This window comes from Protopterus annectens, chromosome 14.part0, assembly GCF_019279795.1.
Source record: "Protopterus annectens isolate FY-2018-M chromosome 14.part0, PAN1.0, whole genome shotgun sequence".
Lineage (NCBI taxonomy): Eukaryota > Metazoa > Chordata > Ceratodontiformes > Protopteridae > Protopterus > Protopterus annectens.
This window is the reverse complement of record NC_056748.1, coordinates 886,534,530-886,554,529: the sequence shown is the minus strand read 5'-3', so window position 1 is coordinate 886,554,529 and position 20,000 is coordinate 886,534,530. Positions and strand designations below refer to the sequence as shown.

Below are 20,000 nucleotides of genomic sequence, written 5' to 3'. Positions count from 1 at the left end.
AGTAGAAAAGTAATCGCGTTCGTAAGGCACATAGACCAAACTTCATCAGACAATAAAATAATACAACAGTTCAGCTTACATAACACACCCACACCCTTCAATTAATCAATCATGAATACTCACTCTAATTGACAACACAAACCATTGCACTTAAACATAATAGAAAAAGCATACAAATTGCATGAAAATAAAAATATATAAAAAATACATTATATATATATATATATATATATATATAGTTGCACATAATTGATGCATATAGAATTCATATACAAAATAGTATTTATATATTGCAATGAGAACATCTCATCTATCTAATACCCTGAGCTTTAATTTACTACTAATGGAAACAGTGTCGTTCAACCCAGGGGGGACATGAGCGTTGAGAAAGACCTGCCACCAAATTTCCTCATCTTCTAACCATAACTTCCAAGGTCCACCATGATCTCCCCGCTTGACCTGCTGTAACACCACAAATTTGAAGGCATGGTCGGGAAACATTTTGATATGGCTAAAGCAAGCATTTTTTTCTTCACACTTACGAACATATAGATACTCGTAAATACGCCGATTCAACTTCCGTTAAGTTTTCCCCGACATAAAAACCAGGACATTGTGAACACAGGGCAGCATATACCACCCCTTGTGTGTGACAGTTAAAACTTGCCCTTAACAGAAATAACCCTATTAGAAATCTTAACCTTAGATGTTAATAAGATATTTTTACACTGACTATACTCACCACAAGATGTCATTTTCCCCTCTACATTGCAGTCCTTAACTTGTTCCAATAGATTTTTTATGTTCCTACCCCTCCTAAACACAAATTCAGGGTGTTCTCCAAAAACGATCCTAACCCCGAATCACTGTTTAAAATGGTCCATTTCTTATTAACTATAGCTTGCATGGTACAGCTGTCGTTGGAAAAGGTAGTCACCAGTGGACATGACATATCATTCCTCCTTCCAGACCTCCTAGATGTGTCCAGTTACTAAATTAGAAGTTACATCATGGTCAACAGAGTTGGTTATGTCTACATAGGTAGATAGACCCACCATGCTCAAAACATTTTCCCCCAAATTATTCAAATTAGGTTTAAAATAACCAATCTCACGTTTTTCTTTCACCTCACTTCTAATATTATTGAGGAGATACTTGGGATAAGCTCTATGCATGAACATCTGACACACAAAATCACATTCATCAATGAAATCACTGTAATTTGACACCATCTGGGCTGCTCTTACCAATTGCCCCTTGATGATACCTCGTTTGACATGCATGGGATGACTACTGTCAAAGTGTAAAATATTATTTGAATATGTCGGTTTTCTATAAATCCTTTCATTTCAAACCATCCTTAGTTTTAAGCAACAAAACATCCAAGTAGGAAATCCCATCCACTCCAAGATTTATGTAAATTTCAAAAATGTGGTACTTTCATTAATGTAACTCATAAATTCTGCAATACCTTCCTCAGACACCTTCCATGCAATAAATAAATCATCCAAATACCTCAGATACAAGATAACATTACTGAAAAAAGGAGAGGGAAACAAATAGGTTTTCTCCCACCAGGTCATCACAACATTGGCAAATAGTGGACCACATGGAGAACCCATGGCCACCCCCTAAGTTGTTTGAAATAGTGCCCCTCAAAATAAATAAAAAAAAGTTCCTGAGCACTAACTCCATCAGTTGCGTTAACATATTATTAGTAACCTGAGGTAACCTGAACTCCTCAAACAAGAATTCAGAAAACCATTCAAGGCCTATATTTTGAGGGATGCAACTGTACAGCTCTTTCACATCAATAGTAAGAAAAGTGACATTCTGGTTAACCACATCAATGCTGTTACACTTATCCAAAAAGTGCCACGAATCCTTACACAAATGAGGGATGGCCATGAATCTCTCCTTTAACTTGCAATCTAAGTATTTAGCTATATAGCTAGTCTTGGACCACGCGCTTACTTTTGTACTAGTTTACTGAGTCTTATTTAGTAAAACGCTTGGTTCCTTTATTTCAGTGTGTGGTTCATTTATTTATACAAGCATACCTCTCAACTGTACAGATTTTTACCTCATATTTTTGGTCCTTTTTTCATAAAATTGTGGTTTTCTAACAAATTAGTGGCAAATCATTAAATACTGAATTTAATAAAATAATGGCAGACATTTGACTTTTAGACTTCAAACCCTTCAAAAAATTCATGCTAACGCAAAATCTGTTACTCTATCAACTTTCTACATTTGTAAGAGCAATATTTAAAAACTGCCCCTATTTTTGGGCTTTTGTCCCCCTTTTATGTATGGCTTTGTCCCGATTTCTTGCTCTAAGAAGTTGAGAGGTATCGACACAAGTTACTCCTTATTGCGTTGAACACTAAAGGAGATAAAGCAAAATGATGACAATCTTGCACATAAGTTAATAATAATGAAAAATACAATCCTACAGTGATTAGTAGAATTTATTAACTGCAAAGAGGTGGTCTGCGTGCAGTTCTTAATGTCTGGGTTATTTGCTAAATACAAGGAAATGAGGGAAGGGTGAAATCAGTACAAAAACAAGAAAAAAAAAAAGTTATGTACTCACCACAACCTTCCATCTTGGTTCTTCATTTATCTTCAACCTGTGGGATACCAGATCCGTATCGGAGCCGAATTGGCAAAATCACTAGCATCTGCTCAGAGTTCGAAACTCCTCCCCTAACCCATAATATACCTCCACTACCTTCCAACCCCCAGATCGGGTTTGCTGACCCTAACACTGATACCCAGATCTGAAAAATACTTTATGACCTACAACTGCAGCCAACAGGCTGTTCATACGATAAGGTCAGGGGGAAGGAGGTAGGGACGGTTGAATACAAATGAAGTAGAACAACTCAGATGGAACACTATGGTGAGTACATTACTTTCTTATCTGAAGTGGTTTACTTCATTTGGTCTTCAACCTGTGGGACAGAGTCCTCAGCTACTAAACCCCTGCATGGCCCTCATGAAGGATATTCCAGAGCACCACGGAACCAAAGGATGTTCTCCCTCTAGAAGTCAAATCCAATTTTCAGTGAAACAAAGGTATGAGAGGAGGACCAAGTAGCTGCATAACAAATATCATCCAATGAGACTCTAGACCAAAAGGCCGCAGAGGTAGCCATGGACCTAGTGGAATGAGCTTTCACCTGACCCAGAAGAGACGCACCTTTATCCTTACAGACCTGAAGGTGCAAGAGGAAATCCACCTAGCAATAGTGACCTTGGAGACAGGTTTGCCCAAAAAGGGTTTAGAGAAGGACACAAAGAACTGATCGGACTTGCAGAAGTTTTTGGTCCTGTGTAACTAAAATCATAACTGTCTATGAACATCCAAACAAGTGGAGTTTGTATTCCATTTTCTTAGCAAAGCTTGGGAAGAAAACAGGTAAATTAATGATCTGATTGAAGTTAACTTGTGATGCAACCTTAAGAAGAAAGGGTTTTTCCCTTTGGACCAATCCGTCCTATCTTTATGGAAAATCATATATGGAATTTTGATGGACAAAGCTTGCAGTTCTAAAACCCTTTTAGCAGAAGTGATATCTTGGAAAACAGCATTCCTGGTGGCTAAGAATTTAAGATTTGTGGTTGCAGCAGGTTCAAAAGGTGGAGTGACCAAAGCTTGAAGAACCATAGTAAGATCCCATGGGGGAACAGGATCCTTGACCGGGGGGGGGGGGGGGGGGCTAACAGAAAGGTACCTTTGAGAAAGGCTTTACACAGTCTGGAGAAGGCCAGGGAGGCAGATTTCTCACCCACATGTAAATGAGAGAGGGCAGCCAATTGAACTTTGATAGTAGAAGAGCTTGCACCCTGTTGAAAAATTTTGGCTAGGAAATCAAGAATGGCAGAGATAGGAGCCGTTAAAGGGTCTAAACTCCTTTGAGAAGTCCAAAGTGAAAAATGTTTCCATTTGTTGTGGTAAATCTTCCTGGTTGAAGACTTATGAGCAGCCACCAGAACAGACCTAACTGAAGAGGATAATCCAAGAGTCTAGCGATCATGGGAAAGTACAGTTTTGTACCTACCATAAATGTAGATGTTCGAGTGTAAACACTGCTGCAGTCATTACACTTGGGTTAACCTGCCATCAGGCTGTTCGCCAGTCGGCCTGAGTTCCAAAGTCTTGGTCCGGCGTCAGTTGCTGTCGCCTCCTGCCTGACGTCAGTGCGACAGGGGTATAGAAGATGCAGCTGACGCCATTTTCTTCAGTTTTTCTTGCCCCAGATGTCAGGTGCCCCCAAATAGGTAGGCAATTCAAATTGCTTGTAAAGTATACAAAAGAAAAGCAAACAACAAATTTTCAGTTACCAGCAAATACTCCCCATAGGTAGTAAAGGGTAGAAGACCTAGGTACGTACCAGAAAGTAAAAGGGGAAGGACGGAGGGTAACCTGGACTGCAGCAGTGTTTACACTCTAACATCTACATTTATGGTAGGTACAAAACTGTACTATGTTCATCGTGTTAGACTGCTGCGGTCATTACACTTGGGTGGAATCCCAAAGCTGAGGTGAGGTAGGGTGGCTGGTTCTAGAAGGCATTAGGGGTGGCTATAAAGGCCCTGCAGCACAGCAGTGGTGAAGCCAGCTCTGGATTTGGAGTATAAAGGCAACTGGTAATGCTTGGTGAAGGTATGCACAGAACTCAATGTTGCTGCTTCCAAAATATCCTTGGTAGGTACTCCTCTGAGGTAGGCAGTTGAAGTGGCTGTTGCCCTGGTGGAGTGAGATCTAATGCTGCTAGGTACAGGTTTCCCATGATGAGTATAGCAGAAACGTATACAATGTCCTATCCATTTTGAAATAGTCTGTTTTGAAATGGCTTTTCCCTGTGCTCCTGCAGTATATGCTGCCAATAATTGCTCAGATTTTCTGAAAGCTTTGGTTTTGTCCAAGTAGAAGCGTAACTGTCTGTGAATGTCCAAAGAATGTAGCAGTCTCTCCCCTTTGTTCTGTGGTTTTGGATAAAAAGTTGGCAAGTGAATAGTTTGGTTTAGAGCCACACTTGATACCACCTTTGGCATAAACGTAGGATTAGTTCTTAGAGACACCCTGTCCTGGTGGAAAATGAGGAAAGGTTCCACTGCCATTAGTGCCTGTGATTCTGAAACTCTTCGTGATGATGTTATTGCCAGTAGCAGAGCAGTTTTCCAAGAGATATATTTTAATTCTGCTGTGTTAGCTGGCTCAAAAGGAGGTAAAGTTAATTTTTCCAAAACAAAGTTGAGGTCCCAAGTTGGGGTAGGTACTCTACGGGGCGGTCTTATGTTTTTAGCCCCTCTGAGGTACTGTTTGAGCAAAGGATTAGAGAAAATTGGTGGATCCGTGTTGCAATGAGCAGAAATGGCAGAGGCGTGGATCTTGATGGATGAGAAGGAGAGGCCTTTGTCCAGCATCTCAGTTAAATATTGAAGTATCTGAGGAATGTTTGGGACAAGAGGGTCAAGGCTGTGCACCTGGTTCCAGGCACAGAATCTCTTCATTTACCAGAGTAGGCTTTCCTGGTGCTAGGCCTTCTGGCCTCCAGAATGACATCCATAACAGCTTTGGAGAGAGGCATTGCTTGCTTGACTAAGGAATTTTCCATGCAGCAAGGTTTAAGGTCTTTAGCTGGCTGTGAAGTATCAGATTGTTTTGCTGTGTAAGCAAATGTGGGATTTGAGGCAAAATCCAGGGTGGTTCTTGTGCTAAGTTCTTTAAGATTGGGTACCGGTGCTGGCATGGCCAATCTGGTGCAATCAGGATCATCTTTGGCTCTTCTTTCCTGGCTTTTATGAGAACCTTTGGAAGGAGAGGTAAAGGTGGGGAAGCGTATACTTGCAGGTTTTTCCAGCTGAATGAGAGGGCATCCACTTTCCATGCTTGTGGATGGTAACTCCTTGTGCAGAATTTCTGTAGCTGGCAGTTCATTGGGGATGCAAACAGATCTAGGTCTGGGCTCCACCATTTTTGTGTCGTCATTCTGAATATTTGTGGATTCAACTCCCATTTGTGGGGATCCATGATGTTTCTGTTTAGTTCGTCTGCCAGTGAGTTTTTCTCTCCTGGCAGGAATTGTGCTTGCAAATTAACTTGGAAGTCTAGAGCTGTGTTCCAAAAGGTCATGGCTTGTCTGCAGAGGGGGTAGGAGTGTGTGCCCCCTTGCTTGTTTATGTACCACATAACTGTGGTGTTGTCTGTCTTTAGTAGTAGTTGTCCTGGATGCAGCAGATCCTTGAAAGCTATAAGTGCATTTTGTACAGCTAGCATCTCTTTTTGATTGATGTGAAGATGCGTTTGCTCTGTGGGCCACTCTCCCTGAATACATTTTCCTGCCATGTGTGCTCCCCAGGCATAATCTGATGCATCTGTTGTCAGTGTTTGCCTGGCTGTGGGTTGAGTAAAAGGCTGTCCCTTGTTGAGGTGACAAGCTTGAGCCCACCATCGAAACTCCTGTTGAAGGCAAGGAATTAGTGGTATAACTGTTTCCAAACTTTGACAGTGTTGAGACCATACACTCTTTAGGTACCATTGTAGTTTCCTCATATGCAATCTGGCATATGGAATTAGTAGTATGCAAGATGCCATGTAGCCCAAGGCCTGCAGAATTTTTCTTGCAGGGAGTTGGGTCTTTGTTGCCATCAATTGAAAGTATTGAGTCAGTTGTCCTTGCTTGTCTGGCATGAGATAAGCCATCTGGGCCGTTGCATTCAAGCTGGCACCCAGGAATATTATCTCTTGTGAGGGCACTAGTTTCAATTTCTTTTCGTTTACTGTGTACCCCAGGCAACTTAATAACTTTTTTACGAATGCCAGATGCTTTAGAAGAATGTCCTTGCTCTCTGCTTGAATCAGGCAGTCGTCCAGGTATGGATAAATTTGAATTCCTTTTTGTCTGCAAAATGCATTTACTAGTGCCAGGCACTTTGTGAAGACCATGGACGCAGTAGATAAGCTGAAGGCAGTGCAGAGAATTGATAGTGCATTGAGCCAGCTATGAATCCGAGGTATCGTCTGCAGTTTTGTCTGATAGGGACATGCAGATATGCCTCCTTGAGGTCCAAAGTCACGAGCTAAGCTTTCTTGCCCAGCATGGGAAGAAGCTGCTGTAGTGTCAACATTTTGAATTTTGGAAAATCCAGGTAAGTGCTTAGAGAAGAAAGAACCAGAATGGGTCTCCAGGCTTTGTCCTTTCTGGGAACCAGAAAGAGTCTTGAGTAAAATCCTTGCCCTTGTTCCTGTGGTGGTACCTTTTGAATAGCTCTCACATCCATGAGTGCTGCAATTTGTTTTTGAGCCTCTGCCCATTGATTTGGTGGCAGATTTGGCATTCCTTTTAACCTTGAAAGAATGTGAAAGTGGAACCTGTAACCTTGAGAAACAATGTTGAGAACCCATTTGTCTTTGGTGATGCAATGCCAATTGTGATAGAACATTGCCAGTTTTCCTCCTAAGGGGGCTGCCAAGAGAGAGCTGTTTGGCAGTTGTAGTGGGAAGTCATTGAGGCTGCTTTTTATATGGTTGGGGCCTGTCTTCCCCTTCTTTCTGGCCTGGTGTACCCCATTGTCGAGGCGTATAAGGACCTTGTGCTTGATCTCTACCTCTTGGACGTCTGTATCTGCCCCTTTGAGGTCTGTCTGTGACTGGAAAGGACCAATTCTTTGTTGGCCAATTTCTGTTAAAACGAGGAGGCTGAACCTGTAAGAAATCCTTCACCATTTGCATAGATTTTGCCTGATCCTCCATCTTCTTTAATACCGCCTCTGCCTCAACTCCAAACACATCCCACTGCAAAGGTGCATCTAATCTGGTAACGTATGTTCTTTTAACCAAGCAGGTCTTCTCATGACAGAGCCCGTAACTGCTGCTCTCCAGGAGTCCTCCAAGGAATCAAACCCACATTGCAAAGTATGTTTTCCCACTTGCTCAGCTGCATGCAATAAAGCCAGCATTTCTTTAAAATTAGGAGGATCTGAATCTGGAAGGATATTTTGTTTCAACTGAGACATCAAAAATTGCTGATATTTTAGCATGTGAAACTGGCAATTTAAGGCTCTCATTACTAAAGTTGCAGATGTATATACTTTCTTTCCCCATCTGTCTAATGCTCTGGAATCCCTGTCAGAGAGAACTGTTTTTTTTTTGCTGATGAGGCCTTAATCCCTTTGGGTCCCTGAGAAATAGTTTCAGGGTCAACAACAGGGCTTTTTACAGAAATTTGTGAGTCAGAGACTCTGTAATATCTATCAGGTTTAACTGGGGCTGGAGGTAAGAAGTCAGGGTTTAAGCTGGATTCAGTGTACACATCATCCACAATATCTAACACTGGCAGAATAGCAAGGGGTCTGTGTTAAGGTAATAAAAGGAAGTCTCTGAGCCTTTTCTTGGATTCTGAATAATCCTGGCCTTCCCAATGGAAATGCTCCCTCATGGTATGTAAGGTCTCCCCCAAAGGAGTAGTCCTCAGGCGGAGAGGCTGATGGAATTGACTCCTCAGCATCAGAATCCTCATAAGGGGGTAAAAAAATATCTTCGGTCTGAGGATGAATCTGAAGAAATGGACACCTGGTCGGAAGATTCATAGTCTGCATCCTGTCTGGGCCTTTTATCAGGAGGGGGATGGGACCCCCTGATCTGGGTGATTAGGTCTTCGGCCATTTTGAGCATCTGTTTCTTAGGCATGGAAGCCTGTCCCGGAGAATGCTGTATCTGTTTCTTTGTTTTTAAGGGGGGCTTAGACTTATCAGAGGATTTAATGGTTAACTGGGTAGGTCTGAAAACACCCTCTGAAGCTGTGGATTGCTCAGCTACTTCAGTTGCCTCCGAGGGGTTAGTTTCAGTAGACTGAAAACCTAGAGCATCCGAAGGCCCAGCCAGCTCCACGTGGGAGTCGGAGGCGGTCTGTGGTTCTGTGGAAGTGGCCGTCAGGGGCTGCGTAGGCACCTCGCTGAAAACCGGAGACCGGCCTAGAAGAGGCCTCATCAGTTTTGGGCCTCGGATGCCTGTCCTTGTCTTTGCGCTTTTTATGTATTCCGGTCATCGGAAGTTCCGATGGCATGGTGTAATTGAATTTTCTGCCAAAATAATGTTGGGCAAAATCAAACCGACATTTAATAGTGTGCTTGTTAAACTTAGCACAAAACCGACAACCAGTGACGTTGTGGTCTGGGCCTAGGCATGGGATACAATAGCAGTGGAAATCCTTAAGAGGCATTTGCTTCCCACAAGAAATACAGTTATTAACTTTTACGGACATCGGTCTGAGGCAAGAAAAAGTTTCCCCAATGGGGCACTTAGCTTTGTAGAAGACTTCGGTTCTGGATTCGGAATAAAAATCTCAGGAGTCTGTCGACTGGCACTTGCGAACTGCTTTTGCTTTGGGCACAGCGTGGCAAGAAAGACTGAAGAAAATGACGTTGACTGCATCTGGTATACCCCTGTCGCACTGATGTCAGGGAGGAGGCGACAGCAAGCGACGCCGGACCATGACTTTGGAACTCAGGCCAACTGGGGAACCGCCTGACGGCAGGATAACCCAAGTGTAATGACTGCAGCAGTGTAACACGATGAACATCTGGAGCAGCCAAGCCGCGAGCTTCAAACTGCCCAGGTTTGGATGAGGAACCACTGAAGGGTGTGAAATCAGATCCTGAAATGGATCCAAGATCCAGGGTGGAGCCAGAAGATGAGACCAAAGGAAGGGAAACCTCATCTGGCGAGGCCAAAATGGGGGCAATGAGGATCACTTTGCTCCCCAGTTGATGAGCTTTCTGTAGAAACCACGGAATAAGAGGTACTGGAGGGTAAGCATACAGAAGACTGGGAGGGCAACATGGAGTAGAGCATCACATTTCCTACCTAAAAAAATTCCTGGAGTTGCTCCTTATAACATAACATCTGTTTCAAAGTGTTCTTCCTTTTGTACCTGAAAGCTGGTGGATCCCCTACCATTTCCTTTAATGCTGGGAATTTTTTAAGGTAGGAAAGGTGAAACAAGGTACATTTAAATGAGGGAATTGTGTTTACTGCAAACATATGTTCACAGAGAAATCCATTACACATCCCATGACAGGTAGAGAGTTTGTTTTACTTGCATATGGGAATTGCAACACAAGCAATTTAATATACTTAGCTAAGTGTGAAATCTGTGATGCTTTTTATGTGGGCATGACAAATAGGAAATTTAAAGAGTGTATAGCCTGTCATCTCAGTGATATTAGACATACAGTAGTTACAAATGCTCTTAGTAAACACATTATAGAGAGGGGTGATCAACATAGTTTGAAGTTTATGATTTTAAAAGTAATTTATAGACCATTGCGGGGTGGGAATATAAAACATTTAACTGAAAATGGAGGGATGAGATGGATTTTAAGAATGAGAGTGTTTGTACCATCTGGTCTTAATGATAGTTTTACTTTAAAGCCTTATTTAAATATCTCCTCCAAACATGTAGACCAGTAAAACAAAAAACAGGCTCCAAGAAATGAAAAGTCCACTTTATTCACCACTTCTTAAAACCAAACAACGATTTAAAAAAAACAGGATATTGACAGGATAAACTAAGCACTTTCACCCCGTATAGCGTAGGGCATCATCAGAGTATTAAACTTTGAAAATACGCTGCAGTTTAAATACTTGTTGAATATTCAACTTCACGCCCATAATTGACAAATTGATTAATTAATTAGAATTTCATAGATAAAACAGTCAGAATTCAAGATTTAAAGCATGTAAAATTGTTCAAAATGACTATCAAGATGCTACCTGAATTGGTATTAAAATTTGACTGTAAATGTAAATATAAATATAAAATATAATATATAATTAGTAAATTGAGAGTCTATGTGAAACTCAGTTCCGCAGAATAATCAAGACAACACATTCCTATGAAGACAATCTAACTAGTAATGAAAGATTTTGTTTGAAGGAACTAACTGTGGGGAACAAATATAGAGTTATGAAGCCGGATAAAGGGGGTGGAGTAGTTATAATGACAAAAATGGATTATGTGATAGACAAAGAAGAAACTTATGAGAAGGTAAACAAATTTGAGATGACTAAAGCATATACCAAAATAGATTGGTTACTCTACGAATATTGGATTGAAGGTGTAATAGAAAAAAGTGAATATGAATACCTACTAGTGGAACAACCGGTAGTTCCATCTATTTTTGGGATACCGAAAACTCATAAGAGCATAGCCAATCCACCATTTAGACCTATAGTTTCTGCAAAAGGTTCTAAATTAGAGGCTATCCCAAATATGTGGATTTTTATTGTAAACATATACTGAAAAAGTTTCCCCATATTATTAAAGATTCATGGGACTGTCTGGATAAGTTAAGAGAATTTAATATTTCAAAGCAAAAAGAGGACTTTTTAATGGTGACTATAGACGTTATAGATCTATTTTCAGTGATCCCCCATAAGGAAGGGTTGGAAAGGTTTGAGAAACTTATAAATGATTATAGTGAATATCATATAGTTAAGAAAAAATTACTTATTGAAATGATGGAAATGGTACTCAACAATAATTATTTTTACATGGAAGGTGACTATTTTAAACAACACACTGGAGTAGCAATGGGGGCCAGATGTGCCCCTATTTATGCAAATTTAGTGCTAGCACAGTGGGAGCAAGAAACAGTTTTTCCTTCTGATTTTTGGACAAATATAGTGTTCTATGTTAGGTACCTTGACGACATACTTATATTTTGGAGAGGGACGAAAGATGATATTATAGATTTTATGAATTACCTTAACACATCTACAAGTTTTTTGAGGTTTACTACTAATATACATAGAGAGAAATGTAATTACTTAGATATAGGGATGTATATAAAAAATAATGTTGTGGAATCAAACATCTACCGAAAGGCGACGTACTCCAATTCATACTTACACTATGCCAGTTGCCATCCACAATTTCAGAAACAAAACTTGGTGAAGGGCCAGATGGTAAGACTGTCACACATTATTATTGAGGACACGAATTTTGATAAAGAAATTAAGAACATAACAGGAATGTTTTTGGATAGGGGTTATCCCTTAGATCTCATCAACACTATCAAGGATGAAGTGACTATTAAAAGAAATTGCATCTTTAAACCTATTATCAAATATGGGCTACAGAATGACAATAAGGAAAGTGAAAATATTAATAAGTTTAATGATATATTTATTCTTCCATATAATGAACTATCTAGTACCATAGTGAGGACATTACAGGACACATGGTCTTGTGTTTTTTTTAAACAATAGTGAATACAAAGAAATTTTAGGGCACAGTCCAAAAATTACTTACAGTAGGGGAAAAAACTTAAAAGGAATTATGGAAGGTAGCACTTACATGAGAAAATCTTGTATATCTAAAATGAGTAAGTGTGGATTCTGTAGGAGTTGCAAATTTATTAACGATGGCCCTTATACTATGGTTCAGGGGTACGATAGATCATTACAATGTCCAGGTTACGTTAACTGCAACACTAAAAGAGTCATTTATCTCGCTACTTGTATTTCTTGTGCAGCCTATTATGTCGGAAAAACTAATAGAAAGTTAAAAGACTGTATATCAGAACACAATAGGGACATTAGGAACAAAAAGACCACTAATGCTTTATACACACACAGTACTAAATGTGCCCAATTTAAGAGATTTGTATTCTTTGTCATTGACCGTATTCCAAATCAATATGACAAGGGAGGAGACTATGATAATTTACTTCTGACAAAGGAATGTTTGTGGCAGCTCAGGTTAAATGCGGGTAATGCACCTGGGCTTAATGGGAATATCTCCATCTCAAGTGTCTTGAAATGGAAATCATGCTGTATATAGTTTTTAATTTCAAGTTTTATATGTATTTTTTTATTTTTGAACATATTGTAGGATAAGTGATTTGTTCAATATAGCAATGTTTTTTGACATATACACATTATTTATTTACTAGCATACATTTTTTAACACATTTTACACTTACATAGCACAATTTGTATTATATTGATTTGATTTATTTCGCTACAGAGGTATCAATTCATTACTATTTTATTGATTATGGTTACAGTGATTTAAAGATTTTACATTTTTAAATTCTAAACATCTTCAAGGTTGACACAATATTATGCTTTTTATTCGCAAATGACAAATTAATTATTTATAATCTAAGATGTTTACGTAATATATATTTTATATACTGTACAATATATTATATAATATATTTTATATTTACAGTTAAATTTTAAAACCAATTTACTAATTATATTTTATATTTATATTTACATTTAGTCAAATTTTAATACCAATTCAGGTAGCATCTTGATAGTCATTTTGAACAATTTTACATGCTTTAAATCTTGAATTCTGACTGTTTTATCTATGAAATTCTAATTAATCAATTTGTCAATTATGGGCGTGAAGTTGAATATTCAACAAGTATTTAAACTGCAGCGTATTTTCAAAGTTTAATACTCTGATGATGCCCTACGCTATACGGGGTGAAAGCGCTTAGTTTATCCTGTCAATATCCTGTTTTTTTTAAATCGTTGTTTGGTTTTAAGAAGTGGTGAATAAAGTGGACTTTTCATTTCTTGGAGCCTGTTTTTTGTTTTGCCTTATTTAAATATGCTGCATCAGAAGGTGTACTTAGAGTCATGTGACTTTTTAAAATGTATTTAAGTTATGTTGTTTAATTGATAGTATTTATTTCGCCTGAAGAAGCCTTGAAGGTGAAAGTATTTACTTGCGAACCTGAACTTGGATTAACATTTGTTGTTTTAGAGTGTTTCCAGTTTTCTTTTTCTTTTTGGAACACAAGACTCATCAGAAGAAGGTTTGGGGGTAGACCAACCTCCCCGTTGGCATGGGAGTTCCATGATGTCTCCAAAGAAGACATCCTCAGGAGGTGACCTGGTGGAATATTCCCCATCATCCAAATTCCGTGTCCTCGGTGAGGAACTCTGAGGAGTCCAAATACCTACTCTTACATGTATGCTTGAGAAGCACGTCTCCGATAGGGCTCTCCTGGGGGAAGGGGGGAACTAGCAAGTCACTTGTTCTTCGGGGGAACCATTTGGGGGTCCTCGAGCAGGGCTGTCCCTCAGACAAAATTATGGGATTTGTAGATAGAGCCGAGGGGGGCAGGGCAGGATCTGAGGGGATAGTCAAGGGTTTCGATCCAATGGAGAGAACCCTTTCTACCATGAACGCCGAGGGAGGACGAACCTCCTGGGGAACAAATAACAAAGCTGGTCTCCCCAGATCCGACATGAGAATCAGAGCCAGGCCTGAAGTGGACGGAGCTCTGAGGGAGGGAACTTGGCCCAACAACGCCAGAGCCGATGAAAAAAGTTCCACTCCTTCTGATCCGACATCCAAGCTTTGGGTCAGAGAGCTGCTAGGATCCAAACTGGTCGGATCTGACATGCTCCAGGCAGCCATCAGCATCAGGGAAGCAGGTACCATCGGCGCTGACCCCCTGACTAAGGCCATCCTCAGATCAGAGTGCTCCGAACCAAGTGAACAGATCTGAGAAGGAGAAATCAGTGTGAAAAAAGGAAACTAGCTCCCCCCTTCCAGAGGGAGAGGGGGCTGGGCAAGACCCCCATCTGGATCGGAGTACGAATGAACCTCATCATTTTATCCATGTCAACTTCCGATAAGTTCCACATGGATCTCAATGAGGCCACGGACTCCAACCTGGTGGGTCGAGGAACCGAGGCCGTAGATGGAGAATGCGTCTTCTCCAGCTCTGGAAAAAATCTTGGGAGATCAGAGCCAAGGGGAGTCAAGGATCCTAGGCTGACTTTTGGCAGAAGGAAGGAAAGAAGGTCTGGAGATCTCTTGCATTTCTTTGGCTTATGAGATTTTGGCTCACTCTCCTTCTCTCTGCCTCTTTTCCGCTCCACTTCCACATGCTTAGAAATGGGAGGTTGAGTCCCAGCCTGAGAGGGAAGAGAAGCAAGAGAGGAAGGAGAGGAGGCCACAGCAGCCACTATGACCGAAGCAGAGGATGAGGCAACCGCCTCAGAAGTGGGAAGAAGGCCTTTCAGGGCCAACTTGGCCTTCCTGTACTTGAAAGAGTGTGGGTTAAAACCCGTGCAAATAGAGCAATTCATATTTAGATGGGCAACACCCAAGCACATCACACAAAGTGTGTGGCTATCTGCAGGAGACAATTTATGGTCACACTCAGTGCACTTTATGAAAACAGGCTTATCAGCCATATCTCTATCCAAGCCACTCACACTAGAGAAGGAAAAAGGAGAGAAAAAAAAATAACTGTTTTCCCACTCAGACCACTCGCCACACACTCAAGTCACACAGAACCCTGGGGGGGGGGGGGAGCAATGTACACTAACAAACTAACTCTAAACTACAATAAAGGATCTATTACATGATGCACCAGCAAGGGGAGGAGGGGAGAGAACCTACACTAAACACTTGCACAAAAATTTCTGAAAAAAAAGCTGCTTAAAAGCAGAAAACCCACTCACTACTCAGAGCTCAGGAGATCACGATGCTTCAGCAAGACGCGGCAAATGAGATCTGGGGGTTATAAGGTAGTGGAGGTGTATTATAGGTAAGGGGAGGAGCTTGGAGCAGATGCTGATTTTGCCGGCTCGGATCTGATACAGATCTGGTATCCCACAGGTTGAAGACCAAATGAAATAAACGACTTCATATCAGAGATGTTTTACAGCAACAGTAAATACAGCCCTCACAAAATAAAATTCCTTCCCTGAAAAAAAAAAAAAAACTCTAAAGCAGTACTCTGATCCAGTATGATGGATATTTATTTTCTGTGCTGTTATCAAACACTTTATTCAAGGAAGGATAATACAGAACTGATACAGGGAATACACATGGCCAATTTCATTCATACTTACAACCTGATACTTTACAATTAATAACCACTTCAACCAGAGCAGACAGTTACAATGAAAACCACTACCGTTGTGTAACTTCTTACACAGTGCCTCTTCTCTAAGAATGTGTTTTCAGTCATAATACTTGTCTATGTCATCTCACCAAGCTCAGAGTGCACAAGCTCCAAAAGGTGAGAGGTGAACTAAATGTGAAAAGCTAAGCAGAAGGCTTTGGCCAGTCTGTATACATTAAACATTGGCCACAAACAACACATTCCATGATGATCTAGGGTATGACTTATGTAACAAGTGTCAAATGAATGACTGCACACCAAGTAAGCACTTTTCTTTGTGGACCATGTACAGATAAATGATTGGAGTCATTTCTATGCAAATTAGTTCTGGGATGCCAGACTTTGAACAGAGCACATCTCACCAACACTTAAATGTCACATCACAACTAAACATTATGTTAACACAAAAGACAAAATCTTAAAACCTTACTTGTCTTTTCCAATGGTCTCAAAGTCCTTGACAATTACATCTATTGAGGAAGATGAATCCAGAGGTACTCCCTTTAGATCAAATTCCAGAACCTAAACATTTTAATAAAAACAGTTATCAGAAATCTATAATATGATCTACAAGATATTTGCATTCTTCATTTGATTTATGGAAATAAAGTACACATTTAAATGACGTGGGTTTTTTTTCTTCACAGCTTTCTACGGAGTCACAAACTTAATTTAATAGCTACTTTCTTTATTGTAATCATTTACAAAAGCATCTGGACAAATGTCTAACACTATGTGATCTTACGATGCAATAGTTTGGTAAGAAGAGCTAATTTACTGGTTAAAGCAAGCAGATTCGCTAGTAGTAGGAAAACAGATTATTCCAACAATACAGGTGGTAATGGTTGAATTCTGATTAACATACTTCATTATATTGAAAGACTGTTGAAAAGGCAAATGTGCAATTAATGGAAAGCACGGCAGACAGTAATCAGAAAGCTGAAAGTACAATTTACTACCAACTTAAATCACAACCTACAATTTCAAGGAAATAAACCTCAAAGAGCACAGCTAATTGTACCACTCACACCACAGTAACATCAATAGTGTTACACTTTTGTAAAAGCTCTGAAGAGGTGATTTATGTCATGCTATCAATATTAATATTTTATCTGTGCATTTTTCGTCCCTTACTAGCTGTGTAGACAGGTACAGTTTTCTTTATGCGGACACCCTTCTACTTTCTTAACTCTCACTCAAAAACATTCAGAGCCTTACCCCTTCCCTTCAACAATGTCTACTTAACTATGCTATTTGGTCTTTATTGTAAAGATGAACCACTTTCCGTAAGACCACCTTTCCTTGTACTTCCTATCACTTCATCACCACTCCCCTTGAACTCCCTCCTATAACCTCGTTCTGGCATTACTAAAGGCTTGTTGAACACATGTTCACTTAAAGGGTAAATGCCATCACAGCCAAAGTCATGAGTATTATAGCAGGTACAGTTGCCCGTTCGATTCTCAGTTAGAGCGTCTTCTGTGTAGCGACATGTGTGAATGTGCGTTCCTTCGTTGAAGGGTGTGCGTTAGGCCAGGCAAGCCAGTACGTAAAAATCTACTGCCAATCATTAGCGGTCCGGAGTTCTGCTGTGGCGACCCCTAACCGGGAAAAGCCGAAAGACAAACAAACAAACAGAAGCTAGCTCAGCTCAACAGTTCAAAAGTCACTGGGAAACCTTAGGGAAATTACTGGGAACAAAATAATGCTATCCCAATCGAGAGTACAGTAAGAAAAGAATAAGACAATAAAAATGCAGTGGCAGACAGCATTTCATTTTCTGTACTGAGCCAAACATATCCAAAGTACAAATTACTGTACGACAAATGCAGCTACATTTCACGCAATTCAAATCACTGCATTCAAGGCGCACAAGAGTTATTTTGCATGGAACTTTAACTGCATGGGTGAACACAGACATACAGATGAACAAGATATTTGGTCAGTGCCATCTGTGCTCTGCTCATATGAAACTATTGCTGGGCATTTGCAGGTCAAAATAGTCAGCACTCTTAGTAAATAAGGGCATACATTTTTCTATAGAGTTTTTGCTGGCAACCTTTTGTCTGAGACTGCAGTGCAGTGTAGTTATGATATTTGCCTATACTTCCTCTGTTGTGTGATCTTGGAGTTGGTTTATAAGCAACAGCGTGTGAAGGGTACAATAGGGAGCCCCTGGAAAAAAGTTTTTCTTTTTTGTCATCTTTGAATACTTTAGATTCAATTACAATGATCATTCTTTCTTTGCTCTAATGAGAATTTGGTGTGTTTTGAAATATTTAGTTGGACATACTGGCAGAAAGGTAAAGGACATTTACAAATGTTGACCTAACTGGCAAAGAATTATACAGGAGTAGTTTTGTATGAAGCAAATTTTATTTTTAAAGTTGTACAATTAAAATGCTAATCAGCAGCTAGGATAGAGTATGCAATAAAAATCTCATACGAATGAATTCTGAAATTGATTCAGAAAAGATAAACTAGGATTAAAAACTATAATTATAGGGCCTTCTACAGCAGAGTAACACTGTCTGCTTTACGTCCAAAAAATTGTGAAAGCTGAACGTTTTGACATGCTGTACACTTTTTTTCTTTTTTTAGGAGAAGCCCACTCATTACTTCATAAAGGATGTTGTGAACAAAGAAGCAGAAAATGACTTGTACACACTGTAGTCATTGTTTCATAGTAATTTGAAAGGCAGAGAACTTCAAGTGATATCAAAATTGTTTTTCCTTTAATTTTAAACATAATGAAAACAAAATCAATGTTTCTAAGACACACATGCAAGTCTTTTCAAAATGTTTTACACAGTTTCATATTTTTTCTTTTCATCTTTTCTCAGAACATGTTCAACTCTAGCAAAACAATATATACACACACATACATATAGTTCCTTGTTAGGGGATCAAATATACAAAAGCAGGCCCTCTATTTCTTGATTCACAAGTTAATATCTCACTAAAGTACCAGAAAATACCAACTTTTAAACCTAAATAAATACATACAAACATACATCTAAGGTCCAATAGATGAGAAACACTAGAAAACTAAACAACTTGGTGTTAAAAAAGATGCTACTCGTGTTCCAGTCAAAAACTGTGTACAAATAGCCTCCTTTTGTCCCTCTACAGACATGCAAAAAAGTTGTTTCTGGATCCAAGGTACCTTAGGCAGTAGGATGTGACAAAATGAGAGTACAGTTAAAATAAATAAATAAATAAATAAATAAATAAATAAATAAATAAAGGGGAAAAATGATAGACTAGAAAACAGAAAAGAAGAAGCACATAGCTTACACACAGAACCAACTCCTGGCCTAGAAAGCATGGTAGATGGACAGGTACTTTTTTCCTAACGCTCTACAAAATTTATTCAGCAGATACCTCAGCAAAGACATTGATACTAATTATATCATTTGTGAAGACATAGCAGACACTTGAAACAAAATTAAAGGTGGCACATAACGGATTTTAGTTGCCATCACTGTGATAGGGACAAAGCTAGTCCAACTTTAACAAAGTAAAAAGAAGACTACTAAAGAACGGGCCCCAGATTAAACTTCGCAAAATTATTTCTAATGTTAGAAGGTACAGACCAAGAACTAAAGAAATCATTAAGGGGATTTCTTCAAAAGAGGCTGACAGTTCTGTGGCTTTAATGATAAATTTTTTTTTCTTTTGCATGCCATATATACAACGAGAGAGTGAAATGCACTCTGTGTTTTTTTTTTTCCAGATCTGTAATTTAAAAAAAAGTGTATACAAAAGACAAATTTTTGTGTAGCCAAAGGCCCCCAAACACCTACATAACTTTAAAAGTTCTATATTATTGTGTTGTGAGAAAGATATTACCTCATTCCATACAGGATTCAGTTCATTGTCAATCTTCTTGGTTTTCTTCTTTTCATCTGGAAAGTATAAAATCTTATTAGATATTAAAGTATAAAACATCTGTTTAATTTATGTTTTCCAGATAGATTTGTAACATCTGAAAATATGATTATTACAAAGAAAATAAATTATACAACTTGGTATGTGTACAG

General features: G+C 39.4%; 1 protein-coding gene across 1 annotated transcript in view; it reads right to left on the bottom strand.

The window, feature by feature from the left end:
- The window catches only part of LOC122788742 (myoferlin-like), a 1,037,182-nt gene that overhangs the window by 852,292 nt on the left and 164,890 nt on the right, over positions 1-20,000 (bottom strand). The window contains exons 2-3 of the mRNA XM_044055636.1: positions 19,810-19,865; positions 16,388-16,479 (exon numbers count right to left, since the gene is read on the bottom strand). Of these exons, the coding sequence (XP_043911571.1) occupies positions 16,388-16,479; positions 19,810-19,865 (148 nt within the window). The remainder of the gene's footprint in view (positions 1-16,387; positions 16,480-19,809; positions 19,866-20,000) is intronic.